The sequence below is a fragment of the Porites lutea genome, chromosome 10, assembly GCF_958299795.1.
Source record: "Porites lutea chromosome 10, jaPorLute2.1, whole genome shotgun sequence".
Taxonomy (NCBI): Eukaryota; Metazoa; Cnidaria; class Anthozoa; order Scleractinia; family Poritidae; genus Porites; species Porites lutea.
In genome coordinates, this window is record NC_133210.1 from 23246819 (window position 1) to 23271818 (window position 25000).

Below are 25000 nucleotides of genomic sequence, written 5' to 3' on the forward strand. Positions count from 1 at the left end.
GGGATAAATGAGGATAATATTCTCAACAAAAATTTGTCCACATTTACACGCCAAATCGAAATAGGTTTGACATCCCAAGGCTGCTGCCTAACGGGTGCCCGGTTGCCAGAGGTGCCTACGTACAATTTACCCACAGGCAACCAAAATTTCAAACAAGGACCCTGAGCGGATGACTAAAACTTATGATTCTCAGGATAAGTTTGGGTGAACAAACAACAAAATTCCTTGCTCATTCTGTACTTTTGAAACGAAAACAGAAAACATTTAGTCCTTGGCCATAGGCAAAATATTATTTCCGCCAACAAATGGTAAACAAACAAGCACTTGTCTTGAAATTTGCTTCTGTGACTTCCGTTGCAGTGCAGTTGGAGTTTTTGTCCAAAAATGGCACTGAACGAATTTAATAGTCTTTGGTAAAACCTTCGATATTAAAATCATAACTTTTCCCCCAGCGTTAGAAATGTTAGGGCGCTATTGCATAAAGTAAAAACTGCTAAAAAGTCATAATCCATGGAAAAGCAAGAGGTTTAATAGATAACTATGTTTCAGTCACTGGTAGCATATCCATGAATTATAATAATAAATAATATGTACTCTCAGTCACATCATGCAACCTTAATACTTGAGAACCTGCCGGAGGATTCCTGCACGCAGTTCCTAATGGGGCAGTCTTTTGAATCTGAGCCACATTAAGATTCACTCCTATGCTTTCAAGAAGACCAACTAATCCTTTTGGGATTGTCCCAAGTGCCTCGACTACAAATTAGGCACAACTGTTGTTTTGACCTTCCACAGTTTCCTCAATTCTTTTCCCAGGTCTTGATTTTCTCAATTTTCTCCTTCAGTTCCACCCTAGCATCCCCTGGTACATCAACGTCAATAATTATCTTGGCAAACTGCTTGTTATTTGTCTACTACAACAAGGTCAGCTCTATTGTGTTCAAGCTGATGATCAGTCTGTATGCTATTAAAAATCACAAAGGATTTGACTTTCTAGGACTCTTGAACTTTTCCAGGGACATATTATTATTACTATCATTGTTAATAATAATTATTATTATTTCCATTATTATCATTATTATCACTACGAAGTGCCTTTTTGTCTATAGTATTCTGAATCCAACTGGAATTTAGAAAAGCTGACTTTTGAGGAGAGGAGAAAACCAGGGCAACTGGAGTACCCAGAGAAAAACCTCTTGGAGAAAGGGAAAGAACCAGCAACAAACAAATTTACATGTGTCTGTTAATAGATCACCTCCAGTTTCCTTATCCTGAACCAAGAAGTCAATGGATAAAACTCTCCACGGAATTGTTGACTCATCTCCCATAAGAGTCAACATCACCTTGAACAGAAAAAAAAAAAATTAAAATATTAAAAAAGAGACCCCACGAGGGAAAAATAAATTAAAATAATGGAAAATATCAACAAGTTTTCAGGAAAGAAACAAAGAGAATTGATTGTAGAGCATGTTTTTAGTGGTCATTAATTTTTTTTAAAGAGCAGTTATATCACATTTCTACAAAAAATTCTTACATTTATTTTAACATTGATGAACATATACTGTACATACATTTAGGTGTGAGCCAGAGCAATTTACATAATTTTTTTTACAGTGTACCTCAAACTCATGTTCCACCCTGAATTTGACTCTCCCATCAGCTGCAAGGGTAAAAAACAATAATTATTACTTAATTTTAATTAGTAAGAAAATACATAGAAAATACATAACAATAATAATTGTTAGATAATTATTACTGAAAGTATTTTTCTTTTTTTATTATTCAACTCATCAGTGAATAGTGGTTAATAATGATTTTCCATGTACCTTCTCAAAGACAATGGATGCCCCATTTGCAAAAGAAGGCAAACTCAGCATTGGAGAAGAGAGAAAGAGTACACATGAAGAAAAGACAAATAAATGAGAACGTGTTATGTGTTTAAAAATTTCTAACCAGTTTGAAAATTTTAAACCAGTTTGAAAAATTCACACCAAAGATTAAATTTGACCCAAAAAATAATTATCCATCTCCAAGTCAGCCAATCAGAGTGTGCAAATGCACTATGGCAGGCTTGGTAAAAGGATAAGTTTTAGAAATTCACAACCTAGAAGTAACAAAAAAACAATGAAGACCACATGTATATTATTACATTACAAGGCACACTATGTAATTATTAATACCATTATTTTACAGCTTATTCAGGTTTAAAATATAATGAAGTACATGTTGACATATTCTTACCAATAACCAAGTTTGCCATCTCTGGTGGAAGTTTAGCAGTAACCAGTCGGTGCTGAACAACTTGATTAAGTCTCTGCAGAGTCTTTGCCTTTTCAACAGCTGTTATTGGGTCTGGAGGAACAATTTTGTCCTACAAAATATACAGAAATAAGTAGGGAAATTGAGAATTTTTCTGGAATTAAGTGAACACCCATGGGATGCTTGCTCTTTCAAAACTACTGGCATCTCTCTGTCTCAATTGACAACTGACGGAGTCCAAATTAATGCTTTTAATTAGTACCTCATGATCAGTGTTAGTATATTAAACTTTGTTACCAGCTTTCTGCAGCCCCTTAGAAAAGAGTGCTGAGAACGTAGGTCTCAGTGTTCACTTAACACAAGTTTAATTTGTAGAAAATATGGGAAAAGATGTGTAGGAATTACTGTTGTTAGTGTCTCATTGTAAGGTGAATTACACTAATAATTATAAAGTAGCAAAATCACTATGTCTATTACCCGGATGCATGTTGGAAGTCGTGGATATGTTCCACCTGTAAGAACATCCACTGCAGCCGGCAGACAGAAGGTTGGCAATCTTTAACAAAGATGACAAGAACAAGAAATTATTAAATACCAAAGAATATTACATCCTCAGCATGAATGAGCCATATAATGCAGAGGTGGCCTACACTAAATCAAACCACATATATACAGCTGTACAATGTAGTCTGAGGAGTATGCTCTCTCTTTGTCTTTCTGTGCTTGTTTCCCTTCCCCAAAGGGCTACAACTTTGCTAGTAATTCTACGCTCACTGTGTATCATAACTGCATTAAAGTTGATGGAGAAAATCACACTCCTACAGATTGGGGTGAGATTGTTTTGGACAATAATTATTGTCATTTACATAGCACTGAAAAGATCTTAGAACATGTATTTGGCTCCCTGTAGATTTTGCAGGGGTGAATGAAATCATCACTGAGTGTACATGTAACTTGCCAAAAGGAGATTAGCCAAGATTGAGATTGGTTTGACACACTACAAATAATACAAGTATATTCAACAACTGTTGCTTAGTGAAGGTGTGTGCCTGGGATGTCCAGGGGGTTCACTTTTAGCAACATCAGGCATCCATTACACTGACTTATTAGGGGGGCAAGATCAAAAAGCTATACAAAGCCCAGTGGCTGCACAAAATGAACACATATATATATAAATGTGATGCATGAAAGGCTGTACCACCAAAATTAACCATTGACAGACAACACAAGATGGCACTCTTTGCGCTAAATTTCAGTTAACCGCATTTACAGATGTACACTGTACCATGACTGTACACATTATCAATGATATTTTTGCTGATAGCACAACTGCCTCACCTTGCCTTTACAAGGGTTTCTCTGGACATTCTTGCCAACATATCTGCAGTATCTACAAACAGCATGGATTGCTTATCCAAGATTGTAGAGATGGCCTGAAAAGCAAAAAATACTGACAATACTTCACATGTTACAATATTTATCAGTATAATAATCCACTGTTAGTGTTTGTGAGGGTGCAATGAAAAAGGTACATGTTGCAAGCTTGTACAATGAGCAAGAAAAAGGTAGTAGGTTTGAACAATGAGCAAGATGTTGCTTCAGTTTGCTAACCCAAATCGCTATTAAAAGTACAGGAAGGTCCACCCAAAGTTGAATTGTTGTTACATGATCATTTCCCTTAAAAAAGGTTTGACAAACTATACTTTTATTTGCCTTTCAGGCATTTTAGGATGAAATTAATAATAAATAATAATAAATTTACTACTTATAATATGGCGCAAATTACATGTGCATAATATTAAGAGCAAAATGCGCATACCATGAAAGGTATACACACAGTGATTTAATAGAAAAGAAAAAGTGTCAATGTCACAAAAAATCAAATAGAAATTTGTAAAATTATGGGACTAGTTGGAATATTCAGAAAGAGCAAATTAAAAAATTCCCACTTGCCAAAAATCAGCCTCTCAGTGCAAATTGGTGTGAAGGTACAAGCACCATTATGCTCTAATGACTCCATAAAAAAACGTCTAAAATTGGCTTGGATTGTAACGTTTATGATCCAGGTTAATTTTAGTGGATTACTTTGTTTTCAAATTTATTATGTTAACTTGAAACTGAATAATTAAGAAACACAGGACAAAATTTTATTATACCTCTTGAACCACCATTAACTTTCTTTTATGAAACTTATAACATTATGATCAAGAGGCTTTTTCCTCCTCAGCATAGTGAAACTTTGTTATTATTAGCCTGCTTGTGACACAGTTGAATCAAGAATTGTCCCCTGGCCCACGACCAAAAAAAGACAAAAATAGCAGATAGCCATAGCCTCGCAAAAGTTGTTGCGTATCCTGTTTCCCCTTCTGTGGAGCCAATCATTTTACTTGTAAGGATGGAGGTGAGCAATCTGGTCAAAAGATTCACTAAAAAACAAAATTCTTGTCCAGGGTTCATACAAAAAATTGCAACCATTTTTCAAGAACTTTTCAAGGACTTTTCAAGGACCACATTAGATTTTCAAGGACAACCTACTAGGAATATAATTTCACAGATTGTACAAAAATGCATATTCCCAGTATATTCTAATAAGACTTTAAGGCTTTAACTGTTTGCTTCACCAAATTCTCTACATTTTTCAGTTCACTTGTCTTAAACTGATAGTTAATTATTGCATAAAACATGGAGCACTTTATGTAAATGACCTTTACATTCACTGAGCTACGATTTATATTCTGTCTTGGACAACCAAAAAGCATCAAAAAATTCTTTCCAGGCTACTACATTCAAAGTTGAAGAAAATTCAAGCTCTTTTCAAGGACTTGCACAGAAATTTAAGGACTTTTCAAGGAAAAATGGAATTCAAGGACTTTTCAAGGACTTCCCCTAAAATTCAAGGACTTTTCAAGACTGTGCGAACCCTGTTGTCTTGAGTTATTGGTCCAATGTTTAATGAGAAAAATGGAAAAAATTTGGTCACTTCAGACAATTTAACTGACACCTGAACTTTCCTTAGTAATCATCAAACTTTCCAAAATGTTAAACCTGCCTGCATCACAAAGCCCAATATACACCTATTATAGGCATCTAGTTTTGTGTGTCACATCTCTTATCTGTTGAATCTTCACTGTTTTATGATCCTAACCTGCACAAAAAATGTACTTACCTGACACTTGTCAACCCGCTCTGCACTGGCTGCCCATTTCACTAAAGCCAGGAGACGCACAAATTGTTGGCGAGTTCGGCTGGCAAACTGCACAATCTCAATTTTTCTAGAAATGTCATTTGCAAAGCAACAATGTTTAGCCACTAGTACAATGTAGTATCTCCAACAATCAGCTGTCTATTCACCCTCTGTCTTGCTGGTTAGCAGAATGGGGCTGTAATATGCCTACAACTGTACAACTGTATGCGCTATTTCCTGCCCCTTGCTCTCTTAAACAAATAAAAATACCAAATACCAACTCAAAAAGTTCTTTGAATGACTCTTTGCTTCATTTTCTGTATGCAGAAAATGGTTTTTCCCTTCTCAAGACTGTGCTTGAAGAAAAGCTCAACACATAAGCCTTGAACAAAAAGTCTACTGTTCCAGTGTACAAGATTTGGGCAAGCAATTACAGCTGTAAATGTCTTTACTACTGTAGAAGGGGCTTTCTAAAAACTACAGTCAAAGAGAGGATGAATACTGTGAGTCCAGCATTAATATTTGGAGGAGTTATCTTCTTTGTTTTTTTTTTTCACTGAAGTGAGACTGACAATATGAGATCCAAAAGCAGGGAAATAACTTCATTTCTGAGTCTTTCCTTTATAAAAGGCAAAATACATATGTATAACCTGCCATACATCTGAAAAGATAAACTACATGTACATGTACATACATACATGTGTAGGCAATGATACTAAAGGGGATGAAGGGGTTGCAGAATATAATTTTTATTTAAGCTTCTTAAATTTTGAGTTAAAACTTTCAAATTGAACATCAGTTTAGGAAATTTTCTGACTGCCAGGCATTTATTTTTTTAAGACCCTTCCCAGCTACCAGGTATAATAGCCACAGCACATTTTTAGGGGGTCCAAAATCAAATATTCTAATCAAAATCTTAAGAATAAAAGTGTGGATCCTAGCTGCATGTAAACCATTAAATTTTGTTTTGTTAACTGACAGAATTATCACATTATCTGTATAACTTTTGAAGACTTCAGTGTGCCTCTAAATTATCACGACTTTCAAGAAAAAGACCCCAGCTTTGTTTATAGCAGCAAATATGTGACGATGAGGGTCAAGGCCAACGTACATGTCATTAATTATTGCAACACAAGTGATACATGTCAAACCATAAGTGCTGTCAATAGAACCTTCTTGCTGGCTACATTTTCCATTTCTTCAGTTACACTGTACTAATAAGATCTTGCTAACAACTTTTCTAAGAAGTTTCAAAAGTAAAAAAGCATTATTTACCTTTCAATATCAGACTTCCTTGGCAATCTGTGACAAAACAATACCAAGATCAATCAATGCTAGGATGGCCTTTGGACAATGATTGACTTAAGGCCTTATCATATGACTCCGATCCAAAGGTAGAGGAACATCCTGGTTAGACTGGAGTCTTTATTTAAATGCTTTTGTTAGTTTTGAATGTAATAATCTCCTGCAAATTTACTTGCCATTACACATGAAATCATCATCTCTATTTCACAGTGACAGAGTAAATTTGTAGCAAAACTATTACATTTCAAAACTAACAAAAGTGTTAAAGACTCCAGTCTACCAAAGATATGCCTCTATTAGTACAAAACATAATGGATGTTATATTATCTAATTCTCAGAGTCACAACCTTAAACTTTAATATAGGTAAATACATGCTACAACAACATAGAACCTGACTAAAAACAGGCAATGCATCCTAGCTAAAGTTTCTTTGTAAAATAGACCAATAAATTAGTATTATTTAATCACTACTGACAATTACTATTTTAGCCCTCTGAAATCTGGATGTTATTTTAATTAACAATAATATCATTTTATTAATTTACAATCATGCAGAATACACTTTACAAAGCAGCAAAAACAAATTATTGTTTCTAATTGGATAAGAGGAATGCATTAAAATTAAATTGTAACTCTGGCTTTGTTTTTTTCTATTACCCTTTTTTCATAACACTTAAAGTAGCCAGTCCCTCTTCTGTTGTTATTTCTTATAAGTGTATTACTGTATGTGAAGAAAGAGGAGAAACAATTTATAATGAATTGTTGCTGTCTAAAGGTATAAACAGGGCTTCTGATAGGTCGTGAAAGAAAAAGTCAAATTTTGCGGGATGTTTAGGGACAAATTTGCGGAAAAATCGGCCGATTTCGCGGTAATTTCGCAGGAGTTTTCGGAGCAAACTTCACCAAAAAGCAATCTGTAAAAAACGGCCAATTTTGTGGTTATTTTCAAGGCAAATTTCGCTAGAAATCAATCGGTTTTGCGCTGATCAGACCAGAGTTTTTAACGTTTTTCTACCTCAGAGGTCATCATTTGCTCTTTCAACAACAATACGCTCCACAAATTGACCAATGGCATAACCTGAAATCAGGCTCAATTTTAGCAGTTCTCATATATTCTCTCTAATGGCTACTGCTAAAATTGGTCTGTTTTTGTTTCGCCATGCCTGCCGGAATGTAATTTTCAAAGCGAAACGAAAATAGAGCCTGATCTCAGGTTACCAATGGCAAAGCCTTTAACATCATGGCTCGTGCCCAGTTTTTCACGACATAATCTACGCCTAGTAGTTTCGGGATGTTGTTTGCACGTTTCAGTGACAAAGTTTTAAGATAAATTTGAAAGTTTATGGCAAGTAAATAGCCCCAATAGCTGAAATAAGTTTCAAATATGTCATACAGACATGTACTTGATAAGATTTCTACTGAATTTCGCAGTACTTTTTGTGTTTTTGTGAATTTCGTGGGATTTTGCGGATTTACCTGAATTTTGCGGCTCCGCGACCGCGCAAAATATCAGAAGCCCTGTATATCAAAGCATGCAAATGTCATTAATGGTCTACTGGGGGTGGTGTCTTTGTTGAATATCACATTTTCTACTACTTTCAAAGAGCAAAACAGTGTGGTAAATAAAGAGCACACATACACATGCACAGAGACAAGATTTTGTCATAATTCAAAAATTCCTGTTTTAGTGTATTTTCTCCTGGTCCAAAAAGAGCAAAATTTACCATGTTTAATTCTCAAACTCATTAATAATTCATTAAGAAAATACAAAGGAAATTAATGTTTAATGAGTGTTTGGAAATCGGATGAAACACCTGCTTAGTATTTGCATCCTTAATTTCTCCTTCAAAAATGATTTTGTTTGAGAAGAAATATCAAACATTCGACACAGTGTTTCATCACCAGATGAAACACCTCGAAGTTCGTCAAAAATACTCCGCTGTGCGTCGTATTTTCAACTCTCTTCTCAGTGTTTCATCTGGTGATGAAACACTGCATCTCATGTTTGATATATTACATAAAAAATATATATATCAGCAGGTTTTACAGCAGCATGGAAAACTATACCTTTTTTAAGGCAGAAAAAAATAATCATTTAACTTGACTAAGCCCATAATGTTTCACAAAAAAATTAAACAGTGAGGTATTTTACAAAATTTTTGAGAATTTTTTTCTGTTACTTTGATCTCTAAAGATGGATATTTATAGGGCCCAGGGGAAAGAGTTAATTATCACCCTTGCCCAAACACGAGCCAGCAGAAAGTGTACAAGTCATTGTAAACATGGCCGTGGTTGATGATTTTGGAGAACAGGGTAACCAGAAGAAAAGGCCATGCAAAACTTGCAATGATCTTGGACGGAATCCATCAGGAAATTGAGTAACTTCAACTTTCAGTGGACAAAAACCTTGTCCCAGAATAATTTGAACAATACTGTATTCTTTTTACATTTTTTAAGCGCTATAGATATAACTTATTATTTTTTATTAACACCAAAGACAATTTCTCATTGGAGCCTGACAAAATTCTGAAAATTTCATGTGTAAGATGTCATTTTGTGAAATTTGACATTCGTTTTCTCAGGCTCCCACAAGAAATATTCTTTCAATGCTGTTACTATAGAAAACTAATTACATCTATAGCCCTTGAAATGTTGTTGGATGTAATAATGATTGCCTTTTTCTAGTTGAACATTAGAAATATGGTCTTTCACTGTATATTTCTCGGGAAAAAGGCGATTATTATTACATCCAAACACGGCACAAGGATCTTTTTTCCCATTACAGTCTTATTCTAAGAAAACTTTAAGACAAAATGTCCCGAAAAGTGCTCGAAAATACAAACGAAATGTGCTCATGCCCCCTGGGCATCCTATAATACTCCTGAAATCGAATTACTTTAATATGGCCGCTGTATTGGTAAAAAGGTCTATTCGATATTCACACACTGTCTTATCACGTGACAAGGTCCTGATCTCTTTAATTATACTTCTTCAAGTGTTGCTTTCTTCTTGATGCAGTGCGAGAAAAGTACAGTTATGTTTCCTACGCAACCTTGCATTTCATTTGCAGAATTGTAGAATTCAACAGAAATTACATGAAATGCGCAAAATCTGTCTGTGACTTGAGCGCATAAGGAGTTCACATTTAAAGGAATTCGATTATCTGTTATGCAATAGCGCTTTCTACTAATAACGTCACCAATTTCTGGTCCCTACTGTGACTTAGACATTAAACCTGACCAGTGTAAGAGTTTAGTATGGGAAAGCCACGTTCGGCAACAAATTTTCATCGTATATTGAATAATATCGTATAATTTTTGTGCATAGCAGTGCTTTCTGCCTAAGACACAGAGGTAGGGATCCGATTTCAGTAGCCTTCTTTGGTCGAGGCGCTTTATTTTCAGATTTTAATCATTTATTTGAGTTACTGGACCAACGTTAGTAAACAAATAGTAAACAGTACAGAAATATCGTAATATTATTGAAAGCACAGTTTATAGAATTTATAATTACATATACGACGGTTCTAACTTTATATCACATCCACTCAATATTACTTTACAAAGAATTTCCAAGGACAATTGCTGAATTCGAGTACACAAGTGGTCAAGAGGGTGTAAAGAGCTCTACCGTACAATCTGAGGTTATTTTCTCGTATAACCGCTGAATGTCAGTGTTTATTAGTGTTGAAATACCCAAACCTTATATATGATGACTGGATATAGACTTAAGTATAGCTTTCAGCCATAAAACATTCGGTTGCCAGCAACCCCCAAAACCTGCTACATCCTACTTCCGTTCAATTTTAACTTGATAAATCAAAATACTAAAAGTTAAGAGTTATGATAAGTAAAATACTCACAGTTCGGATAACACGGTTAACTCATGGTAAGTCTTTTGTAGAAGGAAATCTATGAGCATGGAAAGATTGATTTTTGTACCTCCTGTATCAGGAGCTATTTCAGTGGGCGCCATGTTGCTTTCAAATTGATCGCTGGCTCGTTTGTTCCCAAACATGCGTAGTATGTAAATTTCCGGCTTCAAACATGGCGGTCTAGATTTCGAAAGACGTTCAAATGATCTTGTTTCAAGATGTAGTTCACGGAGCGTGTATACGCCTGAAATGGCCAGCAAAGAAAGTCTTGGACGAGTGCGACATTTTAACCTTCTTTCACAACAGGTATATGTTAGTTTGTGGCTGTGTATCCAGTATGTTATTATTTTGCTCGTGTTATATCGATCTACGATCGAAGATTCAAGTTGGGGCTCTTAAGTTAATTTTTTTTATCTCATTACTATATCAGTGATTTAATTTGAAGCTGAACTTATAAAATAATTGTAACTAAACTATATATTCTTCTCTCTAGTTTGTCACTTTTTCAATAAATTGTCGATTTTTTGTTGTCTCATGAGGAGAATCCATGCACCAACTCGAAAGCTACAACTCATTAGGTTGTTAGAATGTTTTGGTTTTCATGATAAAATATCCTTTAACCTAATGCACTAATCATTTGCAACCACGACGCCCAAATCCTCAGGAAATAGTGGGGAAATTGACAAAAGTATCCTCGTAATTTAAAGGATTTACCCCAGGCCCTAGGGACAGATTTACATGGTAATTACCCCTCCCTAATAAGCTGTCTGTCAACTAACCGCTATTCAAGTTTAACAAATGACTCACTTTAACTGATCAAATATTTGAATTGAGTCATACATCGTATCTCTCCTCCGTACAAAAACCCCCAAAAAGCTATATATGACCTGACACATTTTGAAATCTTTCAGATACTGATCAAAATAAGTTCATCAGCGTATGACAAAGATTCACACAATGGTCTACGAATTATAGGTTCAAAAAGCTAGCCTTATGCATTGTGTTTTAAAGGTTTGAAAATAAATTTGTTAATTTTGTAAGCTTCATATGCCTTTTTGGACAAACAAAGAAAGAGAAACATTGTGTTCACGGGTCTGTGAATTTGTATTTTGTTTAAATTTGTTGCATCAGTTATTAATGCTTGGACCAAAACGGCCATACGGCATAAAAAGCATAGCCAAGAGAGGGTTGGGTAGCAGTCGGCAAAGGATCATTGGGCGAACTATTGAGGAGCTCAGTACGGGTCAGTTACAGCAGGATGGATCTCCGTGATCTACGTCTTTTTGCCAAATTTAGCCAATTCAGAATAGTTTCGAATAAAACAAATTTATGTTAATTTTATGTTAATTATGTTAATTTTTCACAAGGGAGTGGTTGAATTGCCTTTCAAACTCTGCTAGTTTGTGTTGAAAGTCTCAGCCATCATGAAGGCTTCATTTCATTGATGATAGTCACTCCCCATGGTGACTCCCCATCCTGGGGATAGATCTGTGTAGCTGTAAATTTTTGGTAATTTCCGAGGGACTAGTGCAAGAAATGATTGTAAAAAATCAACCTATTTGTCCCCCCTCTTGCTCCATAAAATCCCCACTGTCCGTGGGGGTTTGTGGTTCGGGGATACAATTGACTAGTGCATAACATAGTCTTATCCATTGGTCGGGTCTTGGATGGGGTAGACTGTGAATACAGCCTTTGCTCCTTACTCCCCGATGCTTGGGACGTTTTGCAGGAGAGATTTGGCCCCCAAAATTCCATATTGGATGTATAATCTGGTCCATGAGTGCTGATTGGTCAGCATAGTAACTGTTATATTATTCTGTTTAGCTATTGTTTACGAATAACAGACAAAGGACAAAAGGTCACAATGATCAAATAAATATTATGTAAAAGCCATAAATCTACTAGAAACAGACATTATTCATGTAATTATACATCTTCGTCATAAAATTGCATTTTTTATATATTATTTTTTGCAAAAAGCATTTGAGTTTTGCTGCCACTCATTTGCAGAGGAACTTAAAACTTTATGATAATAGACCAGAATCCCATAACTACCAGATTACTTTTGTAATCATAGATTCATGTTGTCAGTATGGAATTTGGGACCGGGCTAATTAGCATAATTTATATCTCTCCCGTGAAACATCCCTAGCGGCAGAGGATAGTGGAGAGATGGCTGTCATCGCGGGCTATGCATATGCATAGGCCAATCTGACATCTGCAGGGTAAAGGAAAATTATTTTTGAGACTGGACCTTCCTGTTATCTTAGGTGTGTACCCCACTTACGTTAATTGAAGATCTGAATCTACCACTGCTCAAGGATTTGTTTTGTTTTGTGTTTCTTTTCTTTTTTTTCCCCAGACCATAATTAACTGTTAGCTTGTTTCGTAGCTCTAAAATTAAAGTGACTTTAACTGTGTGAAAAGGTTTCAGTGAAGACGGTAATTTAATTATGGTAAGGTAATTGTCAATGATGTTATTATCACAATGAGAATGACCATTAATGTCGTTCTTTCTTCCGGTACATTATTTCTTAAATATTTTACCCAACAGTAATCACTTTTCTTTTTCACTTCACTAATCCTACTGTAATATTTATACATTATTTTAATAGCTGCGCTTGCGACATCTGAGAAGTATCTCTGTAAGAAACATTGTCCCCAAATTCACAATATCTGGAGATTGTCTGCTTGATCAGTTGATAGAGACCTTCTTCACTTTGCATGCTGATGAAGGAGATGAAACTGGTATGTGATCTAGAGCTGCGATAGCATTGTGGAATGCAAAATTTGATTCATGTAGTTCTTTTAGTGAAACCAATGTGTGAACAGAAGCTAGTGATGAAATTAATAGTTTCATTTAATAACATTGATTTATTGTAATATTTTATATTTCATTAACCCATTCGCTCCTGGAGATTTTGCCGAAAAACGCGTTTTGAAGCTAGTCGAGTGGTTTTCTGGTCACTGTCGTGCTATAAAGAGCTAAAACTTACCACAAACCGGTTTACAGGTCGTACACTTCGCGGCCTTCTGATGCAGATGCAAAATATCAGCTTGCGAAGTTCGGGCATGCGCAGAAAGCAAAATTTCGAGATAGTTTTTTGGTTTAAAAGTGACACAGCAGTCTTGACTTTTACTTTTCGCTTTCTCTCCTCCCTTCTTTTTTCGCTTTTCTTGCCTCATTTTTTCTTTCTCTTGCTGGGTATTTAGTAGGCTTCATTTTGGTGGGAAGAGTTTTTAGGAAAGCTTTTAGGATCTTAAGATTAGGTGAAAGGAAAGGTAGGTGGGTAATGGAACAAGATTTTCATGGAGATTTTCAGGTCAATGTCACATGGTTTTTTGCTTCTTTCTCTGGTGTCCTTGACTGAATTCTGCTCATTCTGGTATGGTTTGAAAGATCTCTTCACTCTGCACAAGTTAGCGAAGAAAGTTGTCCTTGACCGTTAAAACTGATGACGTCACAAAGGGTAGAAAGGACCTGGATCCGCACGGGCGGTTATGGGCGGTTCAGGGGCGAATGGGTTAATATTTATTTATTTAAGTAATAGATCTGAATTTGTTTTTTGTTGTCATGAACATGCATGGTATACAGTGTATTTTTCACATAGTCATCATCATCATTATTATTACATCAGGGTTGTCACTAAGATTTCAAGTTGCCGGGTAAATACAACAAGTTGGCGGGGAATCAAACGGCTAGGGATTTCTTTTGGTTCTATTTTTCCTCTATTTTCCAATAAAATTAGCCGGGGGCCACTCTCTTAGTAGCCGGGGAAAATCCCCGGCCCCCGGCTCTTAATGACAACCCTGTTACATACCATTTATTTTCTTTCTATGAAGAATTAAGCACCTTGGCTGCTGTAATTTTTGAAGTTTTTCGGGGGAATTTTCCATCCAAAAACCCTAACCTAGAGGACAGGTGTTTTCTGTGAGAGTTTTCTCTGCTCTCTGACTCACAGGCTCTGATTATTTCCTGGTTCCTGACATAAACCTTTTGCCACATTATCACTAAATGTTATGCATTACCAGGATCTATGACTCAAAAATGTTATTCAAGTAGTTCACACCTTGAACTTTGTATCTGTAGGTGTATGTGTTCAAGCTGTGCCCACATGTTCAGTCCTCTGAGCTCAACTTTTTTTGCAACTTGCCTTTTGGCAACACAGAATTTTGTAGTTGCCAAACAAAAAGGGGGTTGCCAGTAAAAGGAATGCTTTGTGCAAAAATGTTTGCCCAGCTATGGCTATTATGAAACATCTCATCTCAAGGCTTTATATATGTTGTGGTTCAATTTTATCATTAATTTAAATTTAGTTTTATTTTGCTTTGTTTTTGGGTTTTGTTAATGATAATGAGTTTCAAACAAGGAAAAATGAAATTTAGACCAAGCACAAAATTGAAACACAACATACATGAACATAGTGCAGGGTTCAAGAGAAGCAAGGCAGAGTATAAACAATATTACATGCAAACAAATTTAAGCTTAGGTTAATTTTAGAAGAGAGCATAAACACTAAGTAACAATAAGAAGTGTGGTATGGCTTGACACTTGACAGCCAAATGCTGGTGGCCAAATTGGTATCTTTTGCTGAAATTTTAGGTAGTAATTAAAGGCTCTTTTATTTCAATAAAAAAATAAATAATATTTCTTTCCATATAATTTACTGGTTAATCAAACCTTAAGACACTTTGATCTCTAGCAGTTAATTCTAAAAAATTATCGCAAATGATTGGGATTTGGTTGTTTATTTTTTTGTAGCCATTTACACAAGTGAGAAAATAAAGTATTCCTTGGTGAGTGTGGTTACATCATTTCTTTATAATAAGAGTACTTTTATGATGCTTTACTGGCTACATGAAAGTAATATAATGTGTACATGTACAGTGTAATTCTCCTGGATTTTAGAGGCACTAGTTTCTTTATATTTTTGAATTTATGTTTTGTTTTCTGAATTCTTTGGCATGGATTGTTTTTACTAGAATCCAACATGGGCAAGCTTTGATCCATCATCATGGTCACATTCTACAGCCATGACTAGTATCCTTTGAAACTGAAAAACAGTCACATAAGTCACAAGTCATTTCAAAACTGAAATGCAGTCACACCAGTCTGGGGCTGTTATGTTACACCAATACAAGCAATGTATCAGTGGACTGTGATGTTTCTTACCAAGATATGAATATCAATATGTAGATGTTGTGATGCATGTTTTAAGATACCATGTGCTACATCATAAAGTGATATCACTGTCTATAATATTCCTCACCCAATTTCCACATTTTAGCCATTGTGTGCACAGCAAATTTTGATGGAAACAAAAATAATGAAAAAGCAAACTGTCCCTGCTTTACAGGCTTACCAGCGTCTGGTTAGCTCAGTTGGGAGAGTGCTGGTCTACTGAGCGGGAGGTCCCAGGTTCAAAGGTTGGCTGAGCCAACACTCAGGGTCTTTAGATAACTGAGAAGAAAGTGCTGTCTTTGAAATGACATGTGCAAATGGTTAGACAAAAAACCATAGGTCGGTCCTGTCTCACAGCACTTTCACCTGTCTGGTTCTTGTGGGACATAAAAGGACCCACACCACTGTTTGAAAAGAGTCGGGGGTGTAGACTCTGGTGGTATGGCGAACCTTTCCTGGGCTGGGTGGGTTGTCTGCAAGGATACATCTTAATATAGGGACAACCTCATGATCCACGTTCAGGGGTTGTAATGGCTATTTGTAAACAGTGTATGGACATGTACACATGCTTCCTGCCATAATCAAGACGTTGAACAAGATCATGGAAAGCAAATGCATGCTTTATATTTGTCACTTGCCATCTGTACACTCCAGTGTACCCACAAGCAATCAAAATTAGTGAAAACAGTAATGCATCATAATTATGATTTGAATCATACTGTGGAAAAAATTGATGTACATTATTGTAGTCCCTAGTCACATTCCAGTTTTAAAATACAGTCACACTAGTTACGGTCTAGTACTGCAGTAAATGCAGTCACTATAGTCATATATTCCAGGACTGAAATACAGTCGTGTTACTAGTAGTCCCAATCTAGGACTGAAACTTAGTTGCATTAGTAATGTTTTAGAAAGTGGATACACTGACTCTAGTCACATTCACAGGAAAAAATAGCAGATTCCCATTTTTGGATATTTTAGGATATTTAAAGAATACCCACAAAAATCCCAAATTTGGAAGAGTGAGACGAGTCCCAATCAGGGAACTTGGTTGGGAATTTCCTGGTTGGGACTTGTCTCACTTTGCCAAATTGTGTGGTTCCAGAAAATATCCATACCCCCCCCACGGATGGTTAATGGAAATTCCTAGGGGGTGGGGGGGCTAAAGGGTAGAATTTTCCGAGGGGTACAGGGGGTGCCCACGAGAAAAATTTTCCACAGGGTTGTAAAAGACGCGATCGATCATACGAGACATACTTAAGTATATGTGGATTATTTTGATTTGTAGCACAACAAAAATTAGAAGTAGATGCCCTTTCGAGAAAAAAAACTACAAGATGTTTGTCTCAAACGTCGATCGTCTTCTTTGCTGGGAGTTCGCTATCATCTCCGCTCTAACGATTTGTCCACACGCTCTAACGATTTGTTCTAACGCTCTAACGGATTGCTCTTACTACCTAACGGTTGATTCTAAACAGCTAACGGTCGGTCCGTCCAACCTTTGACTTTGACGAAGTCTTGAAATAAATATTGTCTTTCGGGCAAATCGATCGCAATTCTCAACAGGTTACTTCTCCGGGAATAAATTCTAGCGCATCGATTAATAATAATTTATTTATGTCGAACATGTATCTAGATTGTGGACTCGACTGCAGATAGTCTGACAAAAACTTACGCTAATCGAGAACAAACGTCGTCTAACTCGGCGATATATTTCTCGAGTTTTGTGTAAACAACTTTATGCAAATTTCTGTTGACATTCAGTGAGCTCGTCGCGACAAAGCGTTGTGTGACGACCCAAATGAGACCTTTGCTGTATTTTATTATTGACTTCTAATAGAGTACCGTTGAAGGCAAGCTGTTTGTCCAACAGACCTTTCGCCAAATCAACTTTTGCCCGAAAATAATAAGGATCTGTTCCTTCTTTGTGGAGAAGAGTTTCGATCACGTGCTAGGCAACGAAATAGATCACGTTTCACTGATGTTCATTTCTGAACATGAATCGATGCAAATATGGGACGCAAAATGAATGTTTGCATATTTTGTTCTTTTATAACCCAAATAGGTTTTTTTGTAATTCCTGAGATTTGTTTAACTGCAAGTGTAATTCATTCAAAGTTAAACTTAATTAAAAACATCGAAAGATCGACTTTGTGGTGACTTTAGGACCCGAGGCCGAACAAACGATAAACTTTGTTGTATGTTAGTTTTCTAGTAGATCCGTTTTGAAATGCGAATTTCTTCACATAGTTTAATGTTAAATCAATAGTTAACTTTGAAGTTATGCTGTAAATGTTGCATTTGAGATGAAACTGTCTTAGACAAGACGTGTACATAGTGAAACTTAATTACAGTACCAGACATCAACTTTGTCTAACTTTGTCTGTAGGTAGATTCGTTTTGAAATTTGAAAATGTTCACATAGTTTTATTTCAATGAATAATTCAAATTTAAAGTTATGTTTTAAATGTTTTCTTGAGATGACATAAACTTATTAATCTCTGTTCTGCCTCGCGCGTTTCGCTGGAAGGACTAATAAAAAAGAGAGACCGCTCATAGTATATCAAGCGTGCTCTACCTACGTATTAAAGAAATACATATTGTCTTGTAAAAGATTACAAATAGGTCAAAGATTATAAAAAAGATGTGTCTTAAGATGAGAACAGTTAATTTTAAGCGGTACACGGTCGATTATCTCTAAATATGGCAAATTAAGACCATGAAAAGGAAAATAGGAAATTCCTGGGGGGTGGGGGGGTTATAAATGACCCCTCTGGAACGGAAATTCCGAGGGGGTGGGGGGGTCTAATCGGAAGAACCATCCGTGGGGGGGGTATGGATATTTTCTGGAACCACACATTGGGGATTTTTATGGGTATTCTTTAAATACCCTAAAATATCCAAAAATGGGAATCTGCTATTTTTTACTGTGATTATTCTACAACTGAAGAAATGAAAATAATATAGTAACATTAATTACAGTCCAAGACGGATGTAGTACATACAAGTGTAGTCATACTAGACACATTCTAGGACCAAGTTACTGTTTGACTAGTTACTTTTTACAGTTTAAGACTAAACATAGTCACACATGGCACATTCTAGGGCTGAAATACAGTACAGCTATCAGTTGGGTGTCTTTGGGGTAAAAACATTTTTGTGAAACCTTTTCATAAAATAATTATAAGCACCAGCTGTGAAGAGGAAATGATGATGATAATATTAATAATAATAATAATAATAATAATAATAATGATGATGATGATAATAATATTGATAATAATAATAATAATAGTAAATGATTTGAAGAGTTTTGGCTTGGCAAGAGAAAAAAATAGTTACAGCTGTAGAAGTTTTTTAGCAGTAGAAAATTAAGGAGATGGTTGTTATCCCACACATTGTACTCACAGACATCCTTGACTCCAGTGCCAGCTTTTACAGTTAAAGTGTGGGGTGGACAGAATGAGAAATTCCAGCTTATTATTGAATGGCAAGTTGACCTTCCATCGCTGCAGTACCTAGGAGATCAGGTTGGGTTTTTACTCAAGTATACAATGTAATTAAAAATGATAATATTGTAAGCAATTTACATGTACCTTGAAATATTAATTTTATTGTCGTAGTGATGGTCAAAGGTATTATGTCTTATAACAAGGACACTCTTACAGCAGCGTCCAGTCTCGCTTGCTTGGAGATTAGATCGAGAAATGAGGAGGTGATTAATTCTACTCGAAACAGGATTTACTCTCTAAAGGTTTTTAACTTATAACTGTATTGACGTCGAGTGTTCTTCAGGATATTAACTTTTTATTTGTGTCTGAACTGATTTAGTACATGTATTAGTGACAACCAGAAGTAGGTGTGCGGTTGCATGCTATATGCCTGTATAAATCCATGAAAATTCAAGGGCCTCGATTCCAGAGAAATTACATCATTGCCAGAGATCATAAAAGTGATTTTACATGGCACGTCATTTCAATCATCGCCAAAAATAACCTGCATGCTCATCACAAAACCCATTTACATACAAAAAAAGTTTACAACACCTGACCATCGCAGTTTTGCTGATTAAGATTCTTATTTGTTTCCGACTACTGAGTAGTGTTCACTTCTTCCAAAGTAATCAACGCTTTCAAGCGGTAGAATTCGTGGACCGACACATTCTGGAAATCTCTAAATTTAATCTTTCTTAAGTTTTCTTTGCAAAACATGCGTGGCTTCGATCACGCAACGATTCTTGGTCCCAGTTTTCACGGTCTCTGCAAGGAACCCATCCACAATAATCCTCTTTTGTGTCCTAAATACGCAAGCGAGACTTGTATTATATTAATCTCACTCTAATTCAGCTTTGGAGAATGTCCTTTTAATTCATCAGTGAAATATCAAAGGGTTTAGAGGTCCATTGCCAAAAACACCTTCTGAAGCAGATCAAGCTATTTTCTGGTCACTGCAGATCTGGCTGTAAAAAAGGACAAAAAAACTGCCCAAAACACTGTTTATAAGTCTAACACTGCATTGCTCTCTGTTACTGGTACTAAATATCAACTTCCAAAGTGCGAACGTTTGTACAATGTGGAAGGTAAAATTGTGAGATAGTTTTTGGGTTTAAAAGTGCACTTTCCCCTCAACCTTTGCTCTCTCTTTCCTTTGTGGGCACTTAAAGGCTGAACATGGCAGAACATCGTTTGTACTTCTCCAGACATGGGCAAGATTGTGAACCCAAACCTTAACTACTTTTGATTAATTTTTTAGGTCAAGTATAGCAAATATGGCCACAACACTGCTATTTTTGGTCTAATTGATGGATATTATGGAGCTCCTTCTGGACAAAAAATACATGAGGTTAGGGCATGGTGTAAAAGGCAGTTAAAATAGTCTCAGATTTGAAATGACTGTAAGTTTTCAAGAGTGTAAGTCAAGTGACGATTATAAAAATGTTTTCATGAATTGTTTGTATCATTTTTTTCACCTGGCACAAGAAAATTCAGTGAAGATATGACACTGTGTTATCTCATACATGTATTAGTTCAAGTCTTTTTCAGACTAAATAGCAACTTCTTCAGCCATTAGTGTCACTTTGAGATTCAAAATTTCTTCTTTGATGGATGGCAAAATGTAGTAGGAAAAATTAACACTGGTAGTTAACGCTAAAATATTACTAGCAATTAAAGTTCATGAAAGTATGCCTGCATGTAACATGTAAAATAGTTGTGGATGTAGGTAGTTAATGTTTCTCTGCTTATAACATATTGGCCAGGCCTTCAAAGATTTGTGCCAATTCATTATTATTAGTCTACCTTTTTTATAGTTGTATGCTTGGCTGTAATTATTTTCTACTTACATGTATAATTTTGTTTTCATTTGATGATTAAGGTTGGAAATAATAGTGAATTACTAGCTTCACAAAGGAAGGATGCGATTAGAGTTGATTTTGATCAGGTCAGAGAATTAATAACCCACCAGAATGTGCTTCCTCATTAAAGGAAACAGTGTAGAATGTCATCTGGCATAGCAGCTAATAGTGCTGAATCCGCTAAGGTTTGAAATAGTGTTGACAGACTAAACGAGACTAATTGCTGTGTGAAATGTGACCTTAGAGTTAGCCTCTCTTCACAAAGTGAAGACTTATACCATAGTAGCAACTGATGAGGAACCTTTTAATTCCGAAACTGCAGTCTCGCTTTAGGCACTTGTAACAAGAAATGCTAATAGTTCAGTCGCATAGACTATTAAGCTAAAACCAAAAAGAAAATGGCCAACAGGGGAACTGTAGGGCATTCATGTGCTCTAGACCACTGGAAATAATTACTCAATGTGCGTGAAACAGTCCAGCTTCATGACCCCTAAATGATAGACTCGGAGTAGCAAAAGTTAGATTTGCTCAGTCAGAGTTTAAAATACTCTGTGTACTGCATAACCAAGGTCACATTTCACACTATCACAAGCTTATAAGTCATGTTTAGCCCTTCAACACTTCATTTCAAACTTGAACAACCCCGTAAATTTTTTCTGGAGGCTTAATCGTCAAGCTTCATGGCACTCAAAACACAGAACACTTTATATAGACCACATGCATGCTGCTGTTCACAGTTTGGTGACTTATGGCTGCCAACTCGGTATGAAATCAAAATTTGTGGGTTTGTTGTAGGTAAAATTCATTTTCAGGATTAACCAGTATTCAACCTAAAGTAAGGTTGATTTAAAATTTCCTTTTTTCCTTTGCTTGCTGTAATTCTTTTATCGGAGACAAACAAAATTTAGTTTAACCAGAAACTGATTTACATACTCTACTATAACAGGTATACTACAGTATAATGCAGATGACACGGGCTGCGGTCCTGGTGTTGTCTGTCTTTCAGAGATTTTACTGTTTTATGATATGTTGTATCTGCAGTAGCTGCTCTCAACTGACTGTTTTTGTCAGTGATTTTTTTCATCTGTCACTGAATGACTACGTATACTGTATGTAGCTTTTTTCCTTGATGAGCCCTGTATGTTTTGTTTCACCAGGTTCTTACATCCTACAACACCTCATCTCTTCAAAGGTCAGAAAATTTAAATTTTTTATTAAGTGCAAATATCCAGTAAGTTAAAAATGCACTTGGATGAGCAATGTGGAAGAAAATAACATGTACATTAAAGTGTACAAGTGGGTGAATTATCTGTGGCAGCCAAAGTTAGAATGATAGCTTATCAAAATTGAAAAAAACTTAAAATGCTGGAAAAAAATAAAAGTTTTTTTAAATACTTTCATGGATCATACTTTTAACTCTTGGGTTAAGGTATGATGGATAAGTTATAGTTAGCATGAGCAGTGTGTTATAATGCTGTCCAGTTGCTGGTTTGGCTCAGTAGGCTGGCCTAGCGGGTGTGATTACATGGAAAATTTCCGGGCCCATTAGCCACAGGAGATCCTGGCATTGTCCCAGCTAACCAGAGTTGCTTGACTGTCATGTAATGTGAAAAAGTTGTTGTTTTTTGTCTCTGTTCAATTAACATGCTAAGGTCTTGACAATCGAGTCAGCCCAGCAAACCAGACCAACCTGGCTCGTGCATTTAGCTCCGTGGGTCATTAGTGAAAGTGTGACGCACTAGTGAATAAGATTGATGCACTTTTTTATTAACAGAATGAAGATGACTCAGAAATCCATTCAACAAACTCAGTTGTCAGTGAAAAATGTTTGTCAATTGATCCAAAACAAAGTTGAATCTGACTTAAAGTACACATCACAAGTGAGTAGAACATGAATATTTACTGATTTAGAAAGCTCACTGAAAACAAGTGAGTGAACATTTTGATCAACCATCGATGATTTTCATGTTATTTTTCTATTCAGGGATAATTTTGATAGAATGTTACTGTTAGGTTTTCTTTGTTTGGCTAAATCATGATATGAGATACCTGTGCATAAATGAAACTGTCATGATAAAGAGTGCCATTTAGCTAATAATCTACATGAGAGGAAGTTAGGGAGTTTTAAGCTATCCCTAGCTGTCTCCCTTGACTTAAGCATCTGCTGTATTAAAGAGTGCGCAATGTCAAGACATACGTGTATATATTGTTTTTGTTTCTAACTTTAATAATGGAACTAAGTGTTTTAAGTTACCTGTAGTTTTTGTTTCACTTGTTTAATAAGTGATCGTTCTCTTCTCAAAGCTTTCGGAAGAGGAGATGCTGACATTGAAGATCAAACTTTTAAGAGAAGAGTTACTGTCAAAGTATAAACAATTGCTGAAAGGTATAACATAATAATTTATTCATAATTGAAGGAGATATTAGGGAGCTCTCATACGCGAAAAAAGTCACGTTATTAGTTGAGGTTTTTCTTACTCCCACCCACCCTTCTTTTTCCTGTAATTGTATTAATGATAATTTTTGGTTTTTGATCATTTCATTGTTATCATTGCTATTGTATAGTACATCAGGGACAGAGCCAGCCCATAGACCTGTAGGCCCGTGCCTACAAATTTTTGGTTTGATCACTCCATCGCTTTTGATAAATTATGCATTGCTGGATTGAGCTAAAAAGCTTAAGAGCTCAAAGTGTTGGTGAGGTCAGTGCGTACTAGTCGCGTGCCATTTTCGGGATATGTGGAAATTAAAGGCACCCAGGCCTACAGCTAGTTGAAAAGCTGGCTACATCCCTTAGTGCCTTTTCTTGGTTCTTAGTGATGGGAATTTAGGGGCTTTAGCAGCAGCACAGTGATGACAATTGTAAGCTACATGCATGGGTGGTTCCATATAATTTATTGGGAAGCTGTGTGGTTTTGCCAGTCTCCAAATACTGTAGGACACTCACTTGTGCAGACCAAGGAGATTAAGCAAAAAACGAAAAGCCCTGATATATTCCAATTAAGTATTAGATATTTAATTATACAGGGTGTATAGAGTCATTAATCAGACTGAAGGAATGTGTTTGTAGGTGTAGATACAGTCACATGTATTATTGTATATAAGTAACAGTTAAATTCATCCAATGATATTGTTAGAGAGAGAAGAGGAAAAGAATTTCTTGGAGAAGCTCAGAGAGCATGGTAAGTGCATTTTAACATACAAAGATAAAATTTTGTGAAATTGGTCCTGAGTTTCTCGGGGATTTGTACTGTATCAACTTTTAATTTATTCATGAGTTACTTTTGTCACTTTTCATCAGCTTACAATATAATACTGCGTGGAAACGAGAAGTAATTAAATCCCAGAATTTATGTTCATCTACGTGAAGCAGAAAAGCGAAATGAAAAAAGTTAAGATATATGCAATAGACCTTGTCACGGTTTTCGACGCCATCTTGACGAGTAGGCAAACGCGTGAGAAATTACAGTGATTGTATGAGAATCTAATGTCGAATAATTTCCGTAGAACGGCTGTTCTGAAAAAAATATGACTTGTAAACTAAAGCTTCACTCCTAAGGATTCTCGTGAAAAAATTTGAGGGCGTTACATGCACTTGAAGACCTAGAACCACTTTTTTAAATTTTCTATACATTTGTCTGTAAGAATGTCCCGGGGAAAATACAGACAAATATATCGAAAATCTAAAGCAAGCCTCTGGAGAAATTTAGAATAGGTACGCCCCCCAAATTTTTTAGGACAATCCTTTGCATTGTAGCTTTCGTTTACAATTGATATTTCTTTCAGAACAGCCGTTTTACGGAAACTATCCGACATTAGATTCTCATACAAACACTGTAATT

General features: G+C 36.0%; 2 protein-coding genes across 4 annotated transcripts in view; one reads left to right on the forward strand and one right to left on the reverse strand.

Moving 5' to 3' along the window:
• LOC140950921 (mediator of RNA polymerase II transcription subunit 14-like) overlaps positions 1 to 10755 on the reverse strand; it is a 43483-nt gene extending 32728 nt beyond the window's left edge. For 2 of the 3 annotated variants that reach the window (XM_073400136.1, XM_073400135.1), the window contains exons 1-8: positions 10612 to 10755; positions 6719 to 6745; positions 5426 to 5531; positions 3598 to 3692; positions 2737 to 2815; positions 2242 to 2371; positions 1620 to 1660; positions 1256 to 1343 (exon numbers count right to left, since the gene is read on the reverse strand). In XM_073400136.1, the coding sequence (XP_073256237.1) occupies positions 1256 to 1343; positions 1620 to 1660; positions 2242 to 2371; positions 2737 to 2815; positions 3598 to 3692; positions 5426 to 5531; positions 6719 to 6745; positions 10612 to 10724 (679 nt within the window). In that variant the 5' untranslated portion in view covers positions 10725 to 10755. Of the gene's footprint in view, positions 1 to 1255; positions 1344 to 1619; positions 1661 to 2241; positions 2372 to 2736; positions 2816 to 3597; positions 3693 to 5425; positions 5532 to 6718; positions 6746 to 10611 lie in introns of those variants that run through there. The other variant, XM_073400137.1, reaches the window with a different exon arrangement.
• Positions 10756 to 10775: 20 nt separating this feature from the next.
• Positions 10776 to 25000, forward strand: part of LOC140950922 (UV radiation resistance-associated protein-like) — a 25945-nt gene continuing 11720 nt past the window's right edge. The window contains exons 1-11 of the mRNA XM_073400138.1: positions 10776 to 10929; positions 13239 to 13371; positions 15386 to 15420; positions 15607 to 15664; positions 19238 to 19335; positions 20558 to 20647; positions 21179 to 21244; positions 22316 to 22350; positions 22933 to 23038; positions 23463 to 23544; positions 24296 to 24340. Of these exons, the coding sequence (XP_073256239.1) occupies positions 10873 to 10929; positions 13239 to 13371; positions 15386 to 15420; positions 15607 to 15664; positions 19238 to 19335; positions 20558 to 20647; positions 21179 to 21244; positions 22316 to 22350; positions 22933 to 23038; positions 23463 to 23544; positions 24296 to 24340 (805 nt within the window). The 5' untranslated portion in view covers positions 10776 to 10872. The remainder of the gene's footprint in view (positions 10930 to 13238; positions 13372 to 15385; positions 15421 to 15606; positions 15665 to 19237; positions 19336 to 20557; positions 20648 to 21178; positions 21245 to 22315; positions 22351 to 22932; positions 23039 to 23462; positions 23545 to 24295; positions 24341 to 25000) is intronic.